The sequence below is a fragment of the Coregonus clupeaformis genome, chromosome 31, assembly GCF_020615455.1.
Source record: "Coregonus clupeaformis isolate EN_2021a chromosome 31, ASM2061545v1, whole genome shotgun sequence".
Taxonomy (NCBI): Eukaryota; Metazoa; Chordata; class Actinopteri; order Salmoniformes; family Salmonidae; genus Coregonus; species Coregonus clupeaformis.
In genome coordinates this window covers 37,400,726-37,423,282 of record NC_059222.1, presented here as the reverse complement: position 1 = coordinate 37,423,282, position 22,557 = coordinate 37,400,726, and the positions used below count along the sequence as shown (strand labels likewise).

At 40.8% G+C, this 22,557-nt stretch overlaps 1 protein-coding gene across 1 annotated transcript; it reads right to left on the bottom strand.

Moving 5' to 3' along the window:
- Positions 1 to 346: 346 nt before the first annotated feature.
- On the bottom strand, positions 347 to 18,535 carry LOC121547930 (angiopoietin-2). The gene is made up of 9 exons (XM_041859341.1): positions 18,105 to 18,535; positions 13,206 to 13,361; positions 8,831 to 8,952; positions 8,263 to 8,501; positions 7,898 to 8,025; positions 7,341 to 7,442; positions 7,006 to 7,172; positions 2,516 to 2,646; positions 347 to 1,794 (listed from the first exon to the last, which is right to left on the bottom strand). The coding sequence occupies exons 1-9, from the start codon at positions 18,381 to 18,383 to the stop codon at positions 1,634 to 1,636; spliced, it is 1,485 nt and encodes a 494-aa protein (XP_041715275.1). The 5' UTR covers positions 18,384 to 18,535; the 3' UTR covers positions 347 to 1,633.
- Positions 18,536 to 22,557: the final 4,022 nt, after the last annotated feature.

Below are 22,557 nucleotides of genomic sequence, written 5' to 3'. Positions count from 1 at the left end.
AACTTAGTGTATGTAAACTTCTGACCCACTGGAATTGTGATACAGTGAACTATAAGTGAAATAATCTGTCTGTAAACAATTGTTGGAAAAATTACTTGTGTCATGCACAAAGTAGATGTCCTAACCGACTTGCCAAAACTATAGTTTAACAAGAAATGTGTGGAGTGGTTGAAAAATGAGTTTTAATGACTCCAACCTAAGTGTATGTAAACTTCCGACTTCAACTGTAGCTTCCTGCAAAAGCCAGATATTGTCAGAGAATCTAACTAAATTGAAAGTTGAAGGCATTTTTAAACATCAGAGGCGTGACACATCAGACATTAAAACACATTTTTAATGTTTTGTGTTAAAGCAGAATGAAGACATAAGATCTGTAGCTTGTAGTTTCAAGAGAATTGGAATGAAGTTCTAAAGTCTATTTCTTTGCATTCCTGACAAAACCATTAACCATACTCCACATCATTGTTTCACATCAGATTGCGCGACGGCCGTCGGTTGAGGGAAGAGCGTCAGGAGTGACAGGATCTGACATAAGACATTGTACTCCACATAGAAAAATTCCCAAGTAGACTAATCCTACTCATAACTCCAGTCGCTTAGAAGAATTAAGTGAAAATAAAGTTTTGGTCCCAAATGTTCACAGAAGCATGGGTAAAGTGTATTACATAAATAAGTTATTACGACCATAAATCACATTTTCTACAGTAACACAATTAAATTAGATTGATAAATATAAGCAGATATGCTCCTTGTACAGATTAGAATCATGACAGAGCATGTAGCCTAAGTCAGGCAAAGGATGTGGAAGTCGAATTACTCAATCGATTGTGTAATCATGGAAAAAGTTCAACACACTTGCAATAGATTATTTCACACAAGTGCATAATTAGGTTAATTGACATTGATGATGTTTTGAGTAACATACCGATCAAAGTTATGACATTGATTTTAATACATTTTGTGAACCATCTATACATTTAAATTAAGTCATGTAAGTATGTACAACCTCTGTAAGAAAGAAAAGCAGTAGATTCATTACTGATGGCCTTTGCACATTGATATGTTATGTTCATATGTGAAATTATTTGTACCCTAGTTTTCTTTGCTTTTAGTATTAGGCCTATTTTTAGATTTGTAATGTAAAATAAAATGTAACCGTTATTTTCAAATTCATTGTAACAAACAATGGGGTTAAATATCATTATTACAAAATGTACTTTGTCAACCTTGCATTGTGTTACACACTGACATTTCCCCTGGTATTGCTTGTTATAGAAAACAATACTGTTATCTCTACCACAGTTCCAGTTGGCTATAAATACCTGTTTCATCCTTTGACTGCCTTGTCCCGGTTGATTATGCAGTCCAAAGCCTATTTCTGAAAGTAGATAGTTCATAGACTTTTCTACTCATTTTCACTTGTCAATTTTGTACAAAACAGTAAACTTTTGCTGACTTGTTGGAGCAAATTAATTTGTTCCCTTCCTTGTGGAACACTTGGAAGTGGTGAGGTTGCTGTTATGGAGCACTTCGGTCTATTTGGTCTTTTTCGTTTGTCTTGTCTGTAGTTTCCCAGCGTGACAATGCTCTCCTTTCTATGTCCGTCTGTCAGAGGCATGTCTCTGGGACAGCTTCAGAAGTCTACTGGTCTGATCATCATTGTGGTGGACTTCAGTGAGTAACCTGAGCCTTTCCAGTAGTACCATTTGATTCCATTGAATCGATTAGAGTTCTGGCCCTGCTGGAAAAATATTCCGTTCAAGTTAGAGGGGCCGCAGGCGTCAAACCACCAGCCTAGAAAAGCAGAAAACAAGAGATTGTCAGTCTGAGGTTTTTCATGATGTGCATTGTCTGTAAGACAACAAGCCCAATAAGTAGCTGTGCTTCTGACGTTTTGTATTATCACAACGATAAACTCCCACAGTTTCATACCCTCGGTTTCATTGAGTTCATTGGGAAAGTCTGGATTGTTATATCACATGGACTGCAAGTTGTGCAGCTCATTCCCCCCTGTGTCATCTTAGTCCTATTTCTGTTCATATGCAGCTGGTTATCCCCAACAATTCCCTGAAGTGGAGGGAAACCTCTATGCGAGACCTCAGGAGGGGACCTCATTTGGAGAGCAGCTTACATGTAGAGTAGGCAGACCCCGATACACGGAACAAGTCCAAGTCTAGCCCCAAAGCAGTCTACATATCAGAGGCATGGAGGAGGACCTCTATTCTGAGCTCAGAGAGAGGGGGAGGGGAAATATCCTTAGTTCCCAGACTATTAATGTCAGCTGTTACAGGGGCTGAATTCCCAAATGAGCTGATCAGTGATTAATTCAGAGCTAGTTTTGCTCGAGAGCCTTGACCCTGCGACAAAGAAAAGGCAAGATGTCTTTTTAACTTTTTTTTTCTGGGGGGTAGTGCCAAACGCTTGTTGGGGGGGTGGGGTTGCACGGCTGTTAATGTGAAAATGGAGGAAATAATTTATCTTAATAAAGGCTGGTGCAAATGAACCTGTTCCTTACCTCCTGTTGTCAGTTGTGAGCATTTGCAAACACATCTGTCATTGTCTGCATCTTTTGTGCTGAAATCACTTCCTGGTTGACCAAGGCTACTAATTTTGCCTGCTGTTCCACTGTAGCCTTTAAGGTGTATCCTGTGACATGGCAACGGAGAAATACAATTTGAGGAGGAAGTACATGATTGCCATTCCTCAGAAGACCCAAGTTTAGTGAATGAATTGAGTCCGCCAAGGATTCCTTACTCTGCTAGCACTAACCTACAAGATGCTGTGTTTGTAGATCCCTTGGTTTTCCGTGACTACTTTTGAACCTTTCTTGTGCTCCATGAGAAGCTATAGGCCCCTAGAACTCAACTCTGGACCTCGAAGCCAGTGCCACTGCATTTTTTCATTGTTCCCCTCTAATGAGGGACAGATTTAGACCTGGGACACCAGGTGTGTGCAATGAGGGACTGATTTAGACCTGGGACACCAGGTGTGTGCAATTAACTATCAGGTATAACAGAAAGCCAGCAGGCTCCGGACCTCGTAGGGTAAGAGTTCAGTAACCCCGCTATAGGCTATGTCTACACACTAGTCATTTGCAAGTTAAGTGAAGCATGACAGCTGCAGCAGGGTTTTCTGACGGAAGAGCCCTGTTATGGTTTGGTTCTTATTCATTACATTTTACATTTTAGTAATTTAGCAGACGTTATTTTCCAGAGCGACTTACAGGAGCAATTAGGGTTAAGTGCCTTGCTCAAGGGCACATCAACAGATTTGACACCTATTTGGCTCTGGGATTTGAACCAGCTATCTTTCGGTTACTGGACCAACGCTCTAACCGCTAGGCCTATTGCTGCCCATTCATTCTGTAGAAAATGTCAACGCAGGTGATGAGGTATTGATGTCATTGCTGACCTCAGTTGTTTCGTGGCCTCTGAATTCCAGTATAGAAATAAGTTACTGTATATGGAATAATTTGTCTGGCTCCAGATTTGTCATGTGTCAAACTTTGAGACTAAAGGAATGAATAGGAGTGTGTTTGAGTTGAGGTCTGCTGCTCAAATAGAAAGGAAGTGTCAGTTCTCGCCTTGAAATCAGCTTACAGTGGGGAAAAAAAGTATTTAGTCAGCCACCAATTGTGCAAGTTCTCCCACTTAAAAAGATGAGAGAGGCCTGTAATTTTCATCATAGGTACACGTCAACTATGACAGACAAATTGAGAAAAAAATTTCCAGAAAATCACATTGTAGGATTTTTTAATGAATTTATTTGCAAATTATGGTGGAAAATAAGTATTTGGTCACCTACAAACAAGCAAGATTTCTGGCTCTCACAGACCTGTAACTTCTTCTTTAAGAGGCTCCTCTGTCCTCCACTCGTTACCTGTATTAATGGCACCTGTTTGAACTTGTTATCAGTATAAAAGACACCTGTCCACAACCTCAAACAGTCACACTCCAAACTCCACTATGGCCAAGACCAAAGAGCTGTCAAAGGACACCAGAAACAAAATTGTAGACCTGCACCAGGCTGGGAAGACTGAATCTGCAATAGGTAAGCAGCTTGGTTTGAAGAAATCAACTGTGGGAGCAATTATTAGGAAATGGAAGACATACAAGACCACTGATAATCTCCCTCGATCTGGGGCTCCACGCAAGATCTCACCCCGTGGGAGTCAAAATGATCACAAGAACGGTGAGCAAAAATCCCAGAACCACACGGGGGGACCTAGTGAATGACCTGCAGAGAGCTGGGACCAAAGTAACAAAGCCTACCATCAGTAACACACTACGCCGCCAGGGACTCAAATCCTGCAGTACCAGACGTGTCCCCCTGCTTAAGCCAGTACATGTCCAGGCCCGTCTGAAGTTTTCTAGAGTGCATTTGGATGATCCAGAAGAGGATTGGGAGAATGTCATATGGTCAGATGAAACCAAAATATAACTTTTTGGTGGTAACTAAACTCGTCGTGTTTGGAGGACAAAGAATGCTGAGTTGCATCCAAAGAACACCATACCTACTGTGAAGCATGGAGGTGGAAACATCATGCTTTGGGGCTGTTTTTCTGCAAAGGGACCAGGACGACTGATCCGTGTAAAGGAAAGAATGAATGGGGCCATGTATCGTGAGATTTTGAGTGAAAACCTCCTTCCATCAGCAAGGGCATTGAAGATGAAACGTGGCTGGGTCTTTCAGCATGACAATGATCCCAAACACACCGCCCGGGCAACAAGGAGTGGCTTCGTAAGAAGCATTTCAAGGTCCTGGAGTGGCCTAGCCAGTCTCCAGATCTCAACCCCATAGAAAATCTTTGGAGGGGAGTTGAAAGTCCGTGTTGCCCAGCGACAGCCCCAAAACATCACTGCTCTAGAGGAGATCTGCATGGAGGAATGGGCCAAAATACCAGCAACAGTGTGTGAAAACCTTGTGAAGACTTACAGAAAACGTTTGACCTGTGTCATTGCCAACAAAGGGTATATAACAAAGTATTGAGAAACTTTTGTTATTGACCAAATACTTATTTTCCACCATAATTTGCAAATTAATTAATTAAAAATCCTACAATGTGATTTTCTGGATTTCTTTTTCTAATTTTGTCTGTCATAGTTGACTTGTACCTATGATGAAAATTACAGGCCTCTCTCATCTTTTTAAGTGGGAGAACTTGCACAATTGGTGGCTGACTAAATACTTTTTTTCCCCCAATGTATGTTCAGCAAAGAAAATGGCAGGTACTGGTGATGTCTAAGGGTGCAGATTGAATGTTTAGGAGACCAAAGCATTTTAGTCTTCTGTTTCCTAGTTTCACAGATGACAAAATATTTGTTTTGGACTGGTGACAAGTGTTTGACCCCTGGTTTGACCCTCCCACCGCCCACCCTACATATTTATCTATATTTTCAGGCAAGGTAAATGTTTTGTTTTGTCATTTGTTGATTATCAAGAACATGTGTGCCCCATTTTGTTAGAACTTACTTTAACATTACTACATCAAAACATATTGAGTAACAGACTAAATCTGTCTCTGTCATGCAGCTATGATAATGTGTTTCAGTCCACATCGTAAAGTACTAAAAGCTATCACCAATATTCAAAGGTCCTCCACACACAGACTCCCCCAACATAGTTTCCGTCACAAACAGTACCAGTCAAAGGTTTGGACACACCTACTCATTCCAGGGTTTTTCTTTATTTGTACTATTTTCTGCATTGTAGAATAATAGTGAAGACCTAAAAACAATGAAATAACACATATGGAATCATGTAGTAACCAAAAAAGTGTTAACCAAATCAAAATATATTTTATATTTGAGAATCTTCAAAGTAGCCACCCATTGCCTTGATGACAGCTTTGCACACTCTTGGCATTCTCTCAACCAGCTTCATGAGGTAGTCACCTGGAATGCATTTCAATTAACAGGTGTGCCTTGTTAAAAGTTAATTTGTGGAATTTATTTCCTTAATGATTTTGATCCAATCAGTTGTGTTGTGACAAGGTAGGGTTGGTATACAGAAGATAGCCCTATTTGGTAAAAGACTGAGTCCATATTATGGCAAGAACAGCTCAAATAAGCAAAGAGAAACGACAGTCCATCATTACTTTAAGACATGAAGGTCAGTCAATCTGGAAAATTTCAAGAACTTTGAAAGTTTCTTCAAGTGCAGTCGCAAAAACCATCAAGCAATATGATGAACCTGGCTCTCATGAGGACCGCCACAGGAATAGAAGATCCAGCGTTACCTCTGCTGCAGAGAGTAAGTTAATTGGAGTTACCAGCCTCAGAAATTGCAGCCCAAATAAATGCTTCACAGAGTTCAAGTAACAGACACATCTCAACATCAACTGTTCAGAAGAGACTGTGTGAATCAGGCCTTCGTGGTCGAATTGCTGCAAAGAAACCACTACTAAAGGACACCAATAAGAAGAAGAGACTTGCTTGGGCCAAGAAACACGAGCAATGGACATTAGACCTGTGGAAATCTGTCCTTTGGTCTGATGAGTCCAAATTTGAGATTTTTGGTTCCAACCGCCGTGTCTTTGTGAGGCGCAGAGTAGGTGAACGGATGATCTCCCCATGTGTGGTTCCCACCAAGTGTGGGAACTCCTTCAAGACTGTTGGAAAAGCATTCGAGGTGAAGCTGGTTGAGAGAATGCCAAGAGTGTGCAAAGCCATCATCAAGGCAAAGGGTGGCTACTTTGAAGAATCTAAAATATATTTTGATTTGTTTAATACTTTTTTGGTTACTACATGATTCCATATGTGTTATTTCATTGTTTTTATGTCTTCACTATTATTCTACAATGCAGAAAATAGTAAAAAATTATGAAAAACCCTTGAATGAGTAGGTGTCCAAATTTTTGACTGGTACTGTATGGGACGGAAACTGTGTTGGGGGAGTCTGTGTGTGGAGGACCTTTGAATATTGGTGATAGCTTTTAGTACTTTGCTATGTAGACTGAAACAGTAGCCTACATTTGAACACCACACCTGGGAAATCCAGGCATACCTGTAGTTTTCTGCTTCACTGCCAAGAGAGAATTGGTCATATAGTGAGAATCCCGAGTTTTCCTCCCAATCCATCATCTGTATTCTCAAGACGTATTGTTGCTGATTGGTCAGTATTGAAACAAACTCATTTCCCAACCAGTATTCACTTGATGGGTTTCCAAAGCCCTTTGAAGGAATATAAACAGAATTATTCAACTTTTTAGTATGATCACAGTGTCACAGTTGAGTTGCATTTGGAGAGATAAAAACTAAAATGTTCACTGTTTGTTGCCACTTGCCAGTGTTATCTAAGCTTTGTGCTGTCGAACTGGGATCATTTCCTCTTGCGCTCACCATTTTGTACTCTTTCCACGTACGGTGAAAGTCAACACGGCCATCAAATCGTTTCTGTAGTACTGTCCAGCCACCCCCCTCCGTCTCCATGTCACAGTAAGCCTTCAAATGAAACAAAATATTTTCTCCAGGTATCAATTATATTACATTCAGATTTTTCAGTACACTGAGGGAGTTTAGACTGCAGCAACAAACTTGACAATAAAAACAGCTCCATATCAGTCTAGTTTAAAAGTAATGGGAGTTTTGTGAAAACAAGCGATGTGTATTTGCCAGATTCTAAATCACCACTGAAAAGTATCTAAGGAGAGCTCTACTCAAGTTTAGGCATGCACAAAACAAACCAAAGGCTGAGAAAATGTTAATTGACTCTGAATTAAAGGAAAGCTATGCAGTCTTTGGCTACATTTTATTCCCGTCGTATTATTATACACATTTGCAAGATAATTAATTGGCTGTGGTGGTGTTGCCTAGTTAAAAAATAAGGTATTTCTCAATGTAGGCAGCTTATAACTTGAATAGGACCAACGGATATTAACATAAGAGTTTAATTGTACCTTAATCTCCTGTGTAGTGTTGTGAAGGGTCAGTGAGTAGACTCCACTGTCTGTGTTTCCTGACTTGTAGAGCGCAGCACAGTCTGGGTACGTGGTCGGTGTATCCTGCATCATGGTAGGCTTGTTCGCTGCAAAAAGTAGAGGGCACATCAAATTGATACTGCAGCAAGGTTACTGTTCCTTAAATAGATACTAGGATTCTGTTACTTTTCAATGGTGGGTTTGATCCACTACATTTGAAACATTCTTTATTTTACTAAACTATGGCTTATTAGTTAGGCAAATTGAATTGGCCATAGCATTCTGGCCTTAATCAGTGATGCCACTGTAGCCCCCTCCTGAGTTTATCAGACGTTGACACCCACCTCCACCTGCGGGGACGGAGATGGTGTAGATGAGGTTGTTGACGGTCTCCAGTAACTCGTGTTGCTGCCGCTGCAGGGCCGAGCTGTTTGTGGTGGCCCGGAGCAGCTGTTTCTCCAGCTCCTCCATGACGGCCGTCTGTCTCAGTACCAGTGTAGAGAGCTGCTCCTTCTTATTTTTCAGCGTCTCCAGCTCCACCTGCATCTGCTCCTCCATTTCCCCCACCCTCTTCTCCAGGTAGCTGGGGAGGAGGAAAGGCAGGGTAGACGCTCAGCAACGCTCAGCAGAGCTGGCAGGGCATTACTGGTCTTCTAGCTCTTCTTAGTATGTTGGTTTTGTCATTACTGTTGTGGACTGTTGTACATATGGCAACTCAACTTTCCTGGTTTCCAATTCAAGCAACAAGTTATCTTATCAAGAAGAAGATTGTTTTACGGTAAAAGAACAGATAAGCCTACAATGAGGCAAAAACGTGTTTCACACAGAAAACAGACTAAATATTTACCGTCTAGTGTTTGTAGCCTTTTTAGTTAAAGCATGATTTAGAGATTTAATACAAAATATCCTTACCTGTTTTTGTCATTCAGTTTGCTTATTTCATTTGTTTGGAAAATGAGCTGTTTTTCCAACTTAATGGTTGACAGAGAGTGCTCAAGAAGCTGACGTTCGAGCCGAGTTGTATTATTTATTACCTAAAGATGAAAGAGACAATTACTTCCCACAGAAAGTATGTTAGATTAGATTGAGCTATTAATTGCTGCAAGTCCTTTACAGATTAAATTAAGTAAACATCATTTTGTGTTGACATTATGTCGAATATTTGGCAAGACCCAAATGAAGAACACAGGATCTTGAGGGATTTGCGTTTGTTTTCCGCAAGTAATTTTACTTTCGCAATTTCAGAATCTGCCTTAAAGGGGCAATCAGGAATTGCTACAGTGCTGTGAAAAAGTATTTGCCCCGTTCTGTTTTTCTCTATTTTTGCATGTATCTGACACTGAATGTTATCAGATCTTCAACCCTGACCTAATATTAGATAAAGACAACCTGAGTGAACAAATGACACAATGTTGATACTTATTTCATTTAATTAACAAAGTTATGCAACACCCAATGCCCCTGTGTGAAAAAGTAATTGCCCCTTTACACTCTAACTGGGTGTGCCACCTTTAGCTGCAATGACTGAAACCAAATGCTTCCTGTAGTTGATCAGTCTCACATCCCTGTGGAGGAATTTGGGCCCACTCTTCCATCCAGAACTCCTTTAACACAGTGACATTTGTGGGGTTTTGAGAATGAACTGCTAGTTTCAGGTCCTGCCACAACATGTCAATCGGGTGGTGGTGGTAGTGTAATAGTTTGGGGATGCTTTGCTGCCTCAGGACCTGGATGACTTGCCATCCTTGACGGAACCATGAATTCTGTTCTGTATCAAAGAGTTCTAAAGGAGAATGTCAGGCCATCCATCCATGAGTTGAAGCTGAAGCACTGCTGGGTCATGCAGCAAGACAATGATCCAAAACACACAAGTAAGTCTACATCAGAATGGCTGAAAAGACACATTTAAAGTTCTGGAATGGCCTAGTCAATTACTCGACCTAAACCTGATTTGAGATGTTGTGGCAGGACCTGAAACAAGCAGTTCATGCTCGAAAGTATCTGTTATTTGATCACTCAGGTTCCCTTGATCTAAAATTAGGTTTTGGTTGAAGATCTGATAACATTCAGTGTCTGTTATGTGCAAAATTGAGAATCAGAAAGGGGTAAATACTTTTTCACAGCACTGTATATACTTTTTTGGACTCATACATTAATGAAATGTACCCATTTGATTCTTGTAGAATATAACTTATAAATGCCTCATCAGAGCCCAAAATATAAGCTTGTTTTACTACAATGGTGGAAACAAAGTCAATGTAAACAAACACTGTATAGTCTTAAAAACCTGGATATAACAAATTTTGATATCATGGATGGTCAGTCCTTGCATTAATAGCTCTGTCTGAATTTGAGTGGTTTAAATCTCCAGCACCATCCCTCAGCTTTTTACCGAAACAGTGGCGGGGACTCGTTATTGTTTCAACTGCTGACTGCCGCTTTAAAGTAATCACTCAATTGGGGATGTGGTATGATTAAATGAAACATTGGTATTTTCCTGGCTAGAAAAATATCATTGGTATTATGTAACGGATTCTGACATCTCCCTGTTTTCTCTAGAGTAGTCTGTTTCACAAACAATTCCACAGTTCACTGCAATTCTTTTGGATCAGATACAGTTGAAAATAAATTGTGCACAGCCTGCCTTAAGTTGTTGTTTTCCCCCCTCACAGTAGACTGAAAACATTTACAGTACAGCGCCCTCAAGACACCAAAGTAGCCCTTTACTTGATTAAAATTCTAGGAGCGAAACTCAATTTGTAACAGTCCTATCTCAATTCATGTGTGAACACTGTGGTTCGCTTCATGTTCTTAAGAGTACAATGAGCATGTGTGTAGATGGTCGGGGAAATCTGTTTCGTAAGAGGAAAAAACGGAACAATCGAATTCCAATAAAGGACAGATATGTTGGAAAGGGGGCAGGGGATGTAGAGGCTACTGTGAAAGAGTGGCTCTATAATGTGATGAATGTCTTTACTGATGTATTGAACTCCTGGGTCCAGAAAACCCCTTCTGATTTTCCAGTTTGAGGAACTGAACTCAGCAAAAACCTGGGCCAATTTGTTGTTTACATGAATGTTGGGTATGTGTCTGTCTACCATTGGAGCTTGTGTTGGTGACTTTGAACAGACGGATGTCTGATTGTGACAAATTGATAGACCCTTTCTTGTGGGAATACAATGGCATTAATAACAGGAAATGCTGTGTAGTTCGTTCACAAAAGGTCAATGGCCTTCTACAGCAAATCAAAATCCTGGCCCTGTTGGACAGCATTAGATTTTTTTTAATATTTTGCCAATTTGATTACTTTTGTCATTAATTGCAGTGTTCCCCCTATGATTGTTTTCAGCAGTGGTGGCAAAGTTAGCATGGGGGGGGGGCTGACGGCAGTGTCTCCGGCCAACAATTTTAGAGGCCCTCCTCTTGGCCACAGAGCTAATTTCCTGCAATTCTACACATTTTAACCATGGGGCAGAGAGAACATTTTACAGTTTTAAAGCTAGTTTCCTGCAATTCTACACATTTTGTCATGGGGCTGAGAGAACAAAATTCAGTTTTAAAGCTAATTTCCTGCACTTCTACGCTTTACCATGGCTTATGCAGTGTTCTTATGCTATCTGAGTGACTCAAACATTATAACAAAATCAATGCCATGACATTTTTGGAATTTGACATTCTCCCCGACTGTCTAGTTTTTATTTTGGTGATTGTTAGTGCTCAAAGATTATCTTATAAAAAAATATATAGAGCTCCATTATCTTTTCTACATACTTTATATCTGGTTTTAGTTGTTTAAGTTTACACTGAAAACATTTTACCATCCCCCAAATTATTGGTTTTATTATGTTTTTGGGAGTGGCAGCAACAATTTAGCATGAATGAATATAGGGGAAACACTGAATTGTTTGATGTAGGCTATTGGGTTTTGAATGTTTAGTCATTTAGCACACAGTGCTGTGAAAAAGTTTTTGCCCCATTTCTGATTTTCTCTATTTTTGATACTGAATGTTATCAGATCTTCAACCACAACCTAATATTAGATAAAGGGAGCCTGACTTTACAAATAACAAACAGGTATACTTTGTTAAATAAATAAATAAGTTATGCAACACCCAATGCCCCTGTGTGAAAAAGTAGTTGGCCCTTACACTCAGTAACTGGTTGTGCCACCTTTTAGCTGCAATGACTGCAACCAAATGCTTCCTGTAGTTCTTGATCAGTCTCTCACATCACTAGAATTCTCTGATACAGAGCACAATTCATGGTTCCTTCTGTTAAGGCAAGTCGTCCAGGTCCTGAGACAGCAAAGCATCCCCAAACCATCACACTACCACCATGCTTGACTGTTGGTATGAGATTCTTACTGTGGAATGCAGTGTTTGGTTTTCGCTAGACATAATGGGACTCATCTTGTCCAAAAAGTTGACTCAAGTTTCCCAAAAAGCACCTGGAAGCACCTGGATGATCATCAAGACTCTTGGAAGAATGTTCTATGGACAGATGATTCAAAAGTATAACTTTCTGGACAACATAGGTCCCATTATGCCTGGCGAAAACCAAACACTGCATTCAACAGTAAGAACCTCATGCCTACGATCAAGCATGGTGGTGGTAGTGTGATGGTTTGGGGATGCTTTGCTGCCTCAGCACCTGGACGACATGCCTTAATTGAAGGAACCATGAATTCTGCTCTGTATCAGAGAATTCTACTGGAGAATGTCAGGCCATCCATCTGTGAGCTGAAGCTGAAGCGCAGCTGGTTCATGCAGCAAGACAATGATCCAAAATACACAAGTCTACATGAAAATGTCTAAAAAGCAACAAATCTGAAGTTTTGGAATGGCCTAGTCATAGTCCAGACCTAATCCCAATGAGATGTTATGGCAGGACTTGAAACGTAAAGTTCATGCTTGAAAACCCACAAATGTCGCTGAGTGAAAGCAGAGACAGATCAACAAATACAGGAAGCATTTGGTTGGAGTCATTGCAGCTAAAGGTGGCACAACCAGTTATTGAGTGTAAAGGGGCAATTACTTTTTCACACAGGGGCATTGGGTGTTACATAACTTTTTTTACATGAAATAAGTATAATTGTTGTGTTTTTTGTTCACTCAGGATACGGTTAACTAATATTAGGTTTTGGTTGAAGATCTGATAACATTCAGTATAAAGAATATGCAAAAGTAGAGAATTAGAAAGGCAGCAAATACTTTTTCACAGCACTATACAGTATGTATATACCACACACACACACACAAAACGATATTGTTAAGTAAACGGTCCTCACCTGCACCTCTACGTTGGTCAGTTTCCGTGTTTGCTCAGTGGTCTGCCTCAGCAGATTAGCTCCAATCTCTATCATGGCTGCCGTGTGGTTGTGGACAGCATTCTGCTGGATCTGGGCCATCTCCTGCTTCATGCTTTCCTGAATGTAGTTCTCCAGCTGCAGTAAGGATCAAGAAGAGTTGACGAAGGCAGGTTAGTGAGATGGTTTAAGTGATATGTCAGTGTTATTGGTTCACTGTGATGGCGTCAAATGACCATTTACCATATGGATGTCACAGTGAAAGTGTACCCTATTCCTCTTTTAGAATGACTCCTTTTAAGCAGTACAGCCTTGTTGTCATGGAGTTCATGGCTTTTCCCCTTGTCTGACCCAGAAGTCTTAATATGTAGAAGTGGACAGAATTATCCGGTGACAGGCCATGCATTTTGACTAGTGTTTAGATTACGTTATGTTGAAGCCTCTTTAAATTGGCAGCAGGAAGTTCACATGCTTCTGTTGGGGTCAAAAATGGAAGACTGATAATATTTTCCCAGCATCCCTGCTGATTCATATTAAGGCCATCACTTGAACTATACTAGGGATTAATATCTAACCGAAACTCTACACATTTTTTTTTATATGGTCGTTTTTGGTAACATCAAATTGTATCACAATCAATGGGGACTGCACTGTAATGCCCTGTCAACATGCTATAGTCAGCCGCTAAGGTTCTTTTTGTAAAATTGTACTGCTAACTGAGCCTTCACATGACTTAGGTTCAGTCATCTTTGCGACAACTCATAAATTGTAACATTTCTACTAGCGGAAAAGTTTTAAATAAGCTTTCTTCTCTAGTGTCTGTCCCACATGGTATCATTGTCTTCAGAGAAAATAAAAAGCTTTAGATAGTAGTTTTGTCCCCTATCCAGTATCCACCTGTCAGATTTAGAACAAACCCAATCATAAAGCTCTTTCCTGCATCGAGTTCCTGAGTGGCAATTAGGCCTGAAAGTCTTGTAAACAGGATTGAAATGATGAGTGATGAGTTACATCCTATACCACACAGCGTCTTCCACTGCAAGACGATATCATGGCGTTAGTAGACCTAGTGTTTCTGTTCTTTGTTTGCGTAAACAATTAGGTTGTATACCCATCCGCCAACAAGCAAAACTATTGTGCTTAAGTTTAAACTGGGAAGTATATTTAAGCAATAAGGCCAGAGGGGATGTGGTATATGGCCAATATACCACGGCCAAGGGCTGTTCTTATGCACGACGCAATGCAGAGTGCCTGGATACAGCCCTTAGCCGTGGTATATTGGCCATATACCACAAACCCCTGAGGTGTCTTATTGCTATTATAAACTGGTTACCAACATAATTAAAGCAATACAAATAAATGTTTTGTCATACCCGTGGTATACGGTCTGATATACCACGGCTGTCAGCCAATCAGCATTCAGGGCTCGAACCATCCAGTTTATAATTAGCCTTTTCCCATGTCAATGAATGAGAAGTGCAGCAATCAGTGCTAATTACATTTTGTTTTCCTTTCTCCACTTTCATATTGGCTGTGTTCTTGGACACAGACACGTGGAGGCTGGAAGAGTGTGTCATCGGAACTGCGAGCGGGAAGTTCCCATTGACGGCTATCTAATCAGCTGTTTACACCACTCCTGCCTCTAAGGATTCCACGAGGAATGCTTGTTTGTCCTCCCCGTTTACACGAAAAGCGTGACGGCTAACTAACACATTTATTTTACCGGCACAACAACAACAGTCCATCAGCCGGGCTTCCTATTTTTTTTCAGAGTGGGACAGTGCAAGAATTGTAGGTATTACCTTTGCTCTCACAATAAATTTTCATTTCTTCAGTTGATGTACAGTGATTTCCTTTGTCCTTGACTCTGGGTTTTACATGGTGCATTTCAGAGGAAGAGCCTTTCCTCTGTTATAACAGATAATGCCAATATTCAGACAAACTGTAGTGTATGAAATGATGACATCAGGAAAAAGTTCATGTTATAAGGGCAATTTAAAGTTTTTAAAAAAATTTATTAGCAATGTATTAGGGAAATGGATACTTACATTTTGCATAAGGCTTTTTTGTTAATTTTTAGTATTAGTAATTATCTTGAAATGGCCCTATTACATAGACTACTTTGTCGTTTAAAATACGTCCAGAATTCTGGATGCATTGAGCCGATCTCACTTTTACCAGGAGAGTCTCTTAACCTTTGCAGATCTCCTATAGATTAGTTCCACTCACTTGTTTGTTTTACATCAATGTATTGCATTTCAATTAAAGACTGGACTTCCTTTCCATGACAGACATTAATGACATCCTTTCCATCTGGAGTCGTCACTTTAGGCCAAATCCTAACCTTGAACATACACATAACTCTATTGTGCAGCATAAATCATGCATGTCAATTGGATTTGAGATTTTAGCAGAGATACACGCATTTATTGCGCATAACAAATCTGTCCTTGGAGGATAGAATCCTGTGAGGCAGTGAAAGCTTAATAAACTGAATGACGGATCATAATGGAGTCTAAAGACTACAGATTCACTATTTTAACTGCTTCATTTCTAGGCTTCTAACTCCTGTGGTGTGAGAGCTTCCTATTAAAACAGTAGCTGCCTTCTCAGACCATTCACTGTCCTTAGCTTAAAAGTAAAATTATGTTGAGTGCCATATCCAAAGCATCCATCTTTTAAAGACTACATTTTTCAAATTGAAGTGTTCTTAAGCAGTGGCTCTGATGTAACAGCAATGACAAAAGGTCTAGGGACCCTAACGCTTAGCAGCAGCTGACCTAGCTGGCGGAGTGATTCAGGTCAGGGTCTGTTTCCTTGGAGAGGTGTGAGCTGTGTGATAATACTTTGAAGTTGTGCTTGTCTTGTCAGAGCTGTATAGACCTCATCATTAATCAAACTCTAAAGAGTAGAAAGAATGGAGGCCAAGCAGAGGCGCTCTGTTTCTATAACAAGCGATGGCTCAGCAGCGCTGAAAGGGATGCGCACGTCCTTCATCTGGGCACCTGTGTAGAGGCTTTGTCACTTCTCTGCCCTTCTCCCCCACTCACAGAGCCACCACAGCCCTGCTTCTGTTCTGGGACACGTCTTTGTTTTATGACCTTTCAGGCTACTTTCTTCCTACTTCGGCTCACATTCGCTTTCTTATTGCTCAGGACTGAATCCATGTGACGATGCCCCCTTCGAATAGTAGGACAATGTCACAATTCACTTGCCTGCACCCTTACAAGGTCAAGTTCAGTGCTCTCAATCAGATTTGAGGATTCTTTGAATCTGAATTAAAGTCTTTCAAAGCCATCTTGGCAGTAAGGAAAGTGACTGGAGTATAACGCGCCTGCACATCACTGGAAGGTTGGTGTGTATACTAGGGCTGTGAAGATACCAGTAGCACTTTTTTTTCTTATTTTTTGTGCAAAAATTATTTGTTTCTTTAAAAAACTTGCTGCATGTAAAATATTGTGACTATTTGTTCATTTTAAAAACCTGCTGTGTGTAAAATATTGTGTGCTATAGCTTGGAAAATAAATACGTGACTGGATGACATTAGGTCTGTTTTCCTAAAGAAGTTAAATCCGCTTCGTGTTTTGTTTCCATGCCACGATACTAATGAGAATCATGATACTGGTATCGTCCTGGTCCTAGTGTATACTCTTGTCTTCTCTCATGGGGGAAATAAAACCTTCCTATAGAAAGCAACCCTGTTCCTGGAGCGCTTTCGTCCTGTAGGTTTTCGCTCCAACCCTAATCTAGCGCACCGGATTCTAATAATTAGCTGGTTGATAAACTGAATCAGGTTAGTTGCAACTAGGGTTGGATTGAAAACCTACACAAGGGTAGCTCTCCAGGAACCGGTTTGGAGAGCCCTGTTGTAAACCATATTGAGCGGAGTGGGAAACCAGAACCTGTATCTGGCCTATATTAATATTTCCCTGAGTTGAAATGAGTCCATGATACTACATAACATCAGCTCTGCACAGTAAGATACATAATGAGGTCAGTTTGACACAGATTATACATCTATACAGGCTGCAAAAGCTTACTGTCGCTTACCTTTATCATCTTAAGTTGACGTAACATAATTAGGGCTGTGACGATCATGGAACTTTGGATGATTGTAATTGGCCAGCCAAATGACCGCGGTCACTGTAATAACCGTTTGAATAGCAATCATTTTGTATTTCTATGAATGTGCTCCCATAGAAATAGAATGAATAGAACGGTCGTCCCCATTCAAGTCATTGATGGCATAATGGGTGGACTGGCGGCCATTGCGAGTATACCCATAGGAACAAACTATATGTGCTGTGATTTGTTGATTTCTACTCAATATCACAACAAATACATTCCATTGCATGAGCCACATCACGTAATAGAATTTGAATGAACACTCTACATTACAATAAAGTTTCATGTTGTTGAGTCCATGTCACAGCTGAAACGGACTCAACCGCACGAATGCCTGGTGGTCCTGTCTTCAATCATCTGTTTTTAAATATACTTTTTTTTACAGTTATGACTTATTTTCATGACTATCTTCATCCATAACCGTCGGTTATATGGTAATTGTGCCAGCCCTAAACATAATGGCAGAGCAGCAGAACCATTCATTTACTGCTTAATCTCTGAACGGCTCATGGCACCCAACGGGTTCTCCGTAACCAAGTCCCTTATGTTTTAAATGTGGGCACTCATCCAGAGGGTGCAAATAACACACATTTTTATGGAACTATTTGTAACATATCATATGAATTGGAAAGTCGTAACAGATCATAAAAAATAGAGGGACGCAACAAAAAAAAACGTATATCATGAGAATGGGTGTGAGACACACACCTGCACTCCCAGTAGAGAAGCTGTGTGACGTCAAGCAGAACACCTTACCTTGAGGAGCCACTGTGTGTTGTTCTCCATGATGTTCTCCAGCTGCTCCAGCCTCTGGGCCGACTCATCATACTCTGCCGGATCGTCCTTCTGGACCAGGTTAGTGTAGGTGCTGCTCGGGGTCCTGCAGTTGTCCTGCTCAGGCAGCAGAAAGGTGTAGCTGCACGGGCCATTCTGGATCTGGTACTGCCTCTTAACAGCTGTCGTGTCTGTAGTTTTCCTGTAGCCGGCCCCCAGGGCCAGGCAGCCACTCAAGACCAGTAAGCCAACATAAAACATTTTAAGAATTAAAACAAAAATTTGATTGGATTTGTTTTTAAAAGTGAAATATTGTTGTAATTCTTTCCTCTCGAATATCCAAATGCACACAGTCCTCTTTCAATTCTTCAGGTTCTTTTATAGGCGGGAGGAGGGGATACGGTCAGCGGGTACACCGGGTAGATGTTGTCATTCCTGCAGGTTCCCAGTCCTAGACTGCACACTTCCCCTTTTTCATAAAGCCCCCAGCCTCTTGGTTTCAGCTGCAGTTGGCCCTCTGATTAGCTAGCTATGGGAGTGGAGGCAAGGCCCCTCCCACTACATCCCTGTGTCCAGTCACTGTGAAGAGCCGCTGGGATGGAAGCAGCAATGTGGAGACCAGTTCTTACACACACACAGGAGCAGATGCACTAATTAAACACTTCCCACCATATCCTCTTCTTCGCATGAGAGCGAGAGCTTTATGAACAGGTCAGGGAGACAGAAGAGTAGAGAGGATTAAGCAATTACCATATTAGTGTTTTCTCACAAGCCGATGGCCGAACATCTATTCTGGATGCAGCTGCCTTCTTCCAGCAAAGTCTGCAATTGCAATATCCATCCCTACCCAGGGTAAATATTTTTCTCCCCGCGACAAAAGCACAGGCATTTGTCTAAGTATGAGAATGTTGAGGGAAAGAGACACTATTTCTCTGTTGTCACTCATCCCATTCCGAGCTCTTTGCTCAGTCTTAAGAAACATTAGCTCTGATTTCCTGTCATTCTCCAACTCTGGGCTGTATCAGGATCTTGGTACACATATAGGGGTGAGATCCAGTTTACAGAGGGAGAAGAGTATCTGGCTGGGGTTCTGGGGATATTAATAAAGCTCATCCGTCCACTTCATGTCATCTTGATAAGATGCTAAATATCCATTAATGTGACTTAAAATAGACTGATCTTGGCTTCACAGAGCCCTGTTGTTGTTTTTTCATTTGTTCCTGTGTGGGAATGAAGTAGACAGTTCTTCATCTGGTCCTTTTTCAAGGAGCTTTTTTTTTCTTCATCATCTCTGATCTTGGCAGCTGTAGACAGGCAGCTGGGAAACTACCATAATCACAGTACTACACAGTGGCCATGTCTGAAGCCAACGTAATTTACCTGACTATTAGCTTATTGTACTGTAGTTAACTTTGATTCAAATCTTCAGAGGTGCCTGGCTGTCGCCAGACAACGTTCCCCTCTTGATTTTCCCACCTTTGATTTGAGAGGATGTGTTTCAGATCAGGGCGGCTGTGTTCCCTGCATCCTGTCTCAAGCCTTTCTTAAACTAGCGTGGAGTAGCATGAGGACAGAACAGTTCCAAATAGCTTAGTCAGTTGACCCCAGAAAGGTTCAAATAGTATTCAAAAACATTGTCCATACTGATAAAATATTGCGATTTATTCAGGAGCTTAAGCATGTTTGGATGCGTATTCATCCATAGGGAGGGGGCATAGGCAATACATGTTGTTGGGAAAACTGTCTTCCAAGGAGACTTGTGCCTGTCGAGGAACGCAAGGATTTTTTAATTTATGCTGGCTCATTTTCAAAGGTGCCAACGAGCTCCGGAATGTGTGCTCTATTTTAACTTAGTGGTTGTTTTTTGGTTGTGCGTGTACAGTCACCCTCGGGAGATCTTACATAGGTCGGCTATTCAAGGCTTTCGGTTATAGTAGAGCGCGACAAGCTGCTTGATGAAGGGAGGTGCACAAGCGCCATAAAAACCATGACCATTTTGGCATCTCTGCAGCTACGTCTACTTGCATGTTTGATACATTTTAGAAGTTATAGAGGTACCATTAAGTCCTGTGGTTTGACTTGTAGGACATCAACATAATGCTGTTCATGCGTATACTGAAACACTTGGCAAACATAGCTGGTTTACGTTAACCTTTGGCTTGAATGGATGAGAGATCAAGTTGGGTCGGTGCAAAGTGAGGGTCACACATTAACAAACTCGACAAGAGCCCCTCTCAGTTGTATGCAGTGCAGTTCAGTAGTTGAGCTCTTCTAGTGACGACAGACATAAGACATACAATACTAATAACGAGGCTGATTTGCTTTATACACAAGGCTGATTATTACTTTTATATAATTTAACAATATTTAAACATGACATAAGATTTATGGTGTATTGCATTTATTATTTTCAAGATGAGCCAGCCTGTTATGTACAGTAAAAATGTTTTTCCAGTCATTGTCTATTCTAATGATGTGAGCTATATCAAACCGCTGATATCACACACGGGGCGATGCAGGTGGTCTACAAAGGAAGTGAATCCGCTTGGAGGATGTTTTGTCTTAAACCCCAGGGATGATTCTCCATCATGGTCCTCTTCCTATTGCTCCACTAGCTTCATTCTTCATTTCCCTTTACACTGAAGCTCTACATATTTCACCTCTCTCTTTGACTGACAGTTTTGTACTTTGAGAAAATGGTCTTACAAATATTCCAAAGGTCCTATAACCTTTTTAGGTATATTGTGTGTGTATTTTTAAGCATCAGTTCCTATTACAATGCATTGCATTTGCCTTCTAGTCACACTCAAGTCCCAGCACACACAAGAAGCGGAACTACAGGAAGTGAAGTGATGTAACAGAATGTGAAGGAAATGCAGCACGTTTTAGGCAGATGACCACAGAGGAAGGCCGCTTTCAGAAAAACTGGAGTTGGTTCATGGGTTCCGGTTGAATCGTTACGCCATTAGATGTGTGGGCGTCGATGATTGTCTGTCAGTCGTTTCATGTCTGGAGGAAGCGCATCAGGGGGAAGAAGGTGACTCACACAATGACCTAGCCTATTTATGCCGGAATTGTCATCCAAAGCCCAATCCGCTTCATGCTCCTTTGAGGATGCTAAAAGGCTATATAGACACAATAGGCTACTAGTGGTATTTGTATATAATGTAGAGGATATTTATTGTTTATTAAATACTAGTTTGTTCTTAGGACACATTTTAAGATAATTAAAGACAACTTATTTCCAAAGACGCACAAGAACTGCTCCACGGGCGCCCAGTGTGGTAGCCCCCTGCTCCAACCTCTCCAACCTGTATACATATGCGTGTCTTTCGGAGGGGTTGGGACAAAGCGGAAGTCGAATTTCTGTTGGACCTAGTGTACAATTGTCGATTGAAGAGACCTTAATCTTAACAAGTTTATGCTTTGTCTCTCAATAATCATTCACTGTATTTCTTTGACTCATGAGATTGAAAAACTTTAATTTCATGTCTAGTTACTACAAACCTGATATTTTCATCAGCTGTTGCAGCTTAACCTTCTCATAAAATAAACTCAACTGTCACCTTTTTTGAGGACTGCTTTTGTGACCTGTTTGACTGCACATAATCTGCCAAGCAGCTGTTTTTGATTGGAACCTAATTTAAGAAAAACCACAAACTCAATGTGTTTCATTTTCTGATAATTTAAGGTAATAACAACCAAAATGTTGACAGCCACAGAATAACTTAGAATGTAATGAAAGGAGAGTGTCAAGAAGAACAGAGTTCTTTCATTTCCAAAGGAACATAATTTGAAAGAAACACATATATTGAGTGTCAATTTTTGCCAGCTGTATATGCCACAGTTAGCCTACTTCAAATAATATAAGATGTCTCCTGATTGATATTCAACCAATTGCAATGCTCCATTTGAGATGTAGCCCAAGTCTCTGTCACAAATCTCTTGATGCTTCACTTGATTCAAATCAGTGTTCCCTGATGAGAGCCTGTTTTCACTGATAGTCCTCACGTCTTCATTATGAATCCACCCCAAGTATCACGCCCCATGAAGTGAACAATGTACTTTAATGCTCCCTTTGAACCATTTGACCAAAGTTTGATTATATAGTATAAGCGATAAAAAGACTCCTGCTATGTACAGAGGAGGACCAACATGCTTTAAAGCCTGAGAATGGCCTACCAAGAAAAACTTCCAAAAGGTCTAATTTGAGGTAAAACCTGTTTTCTGGCACTCATTCATAAAGTAGCAGATTGGAGCGGCACTCCAGACTTCCCCTGTAGCTTAGAGCACCACTCAGTAGTTTTAAGATGGAGCACAATGTCAGCGAAGACTGCATGTATGTTCTCATTCAATGCTCTCAGGCAAGGAGGACGGACAGCCTGGACCGCAGCCCAAGGAAATCAAACCAGGCGTTGTATTGAATCTTTTATGT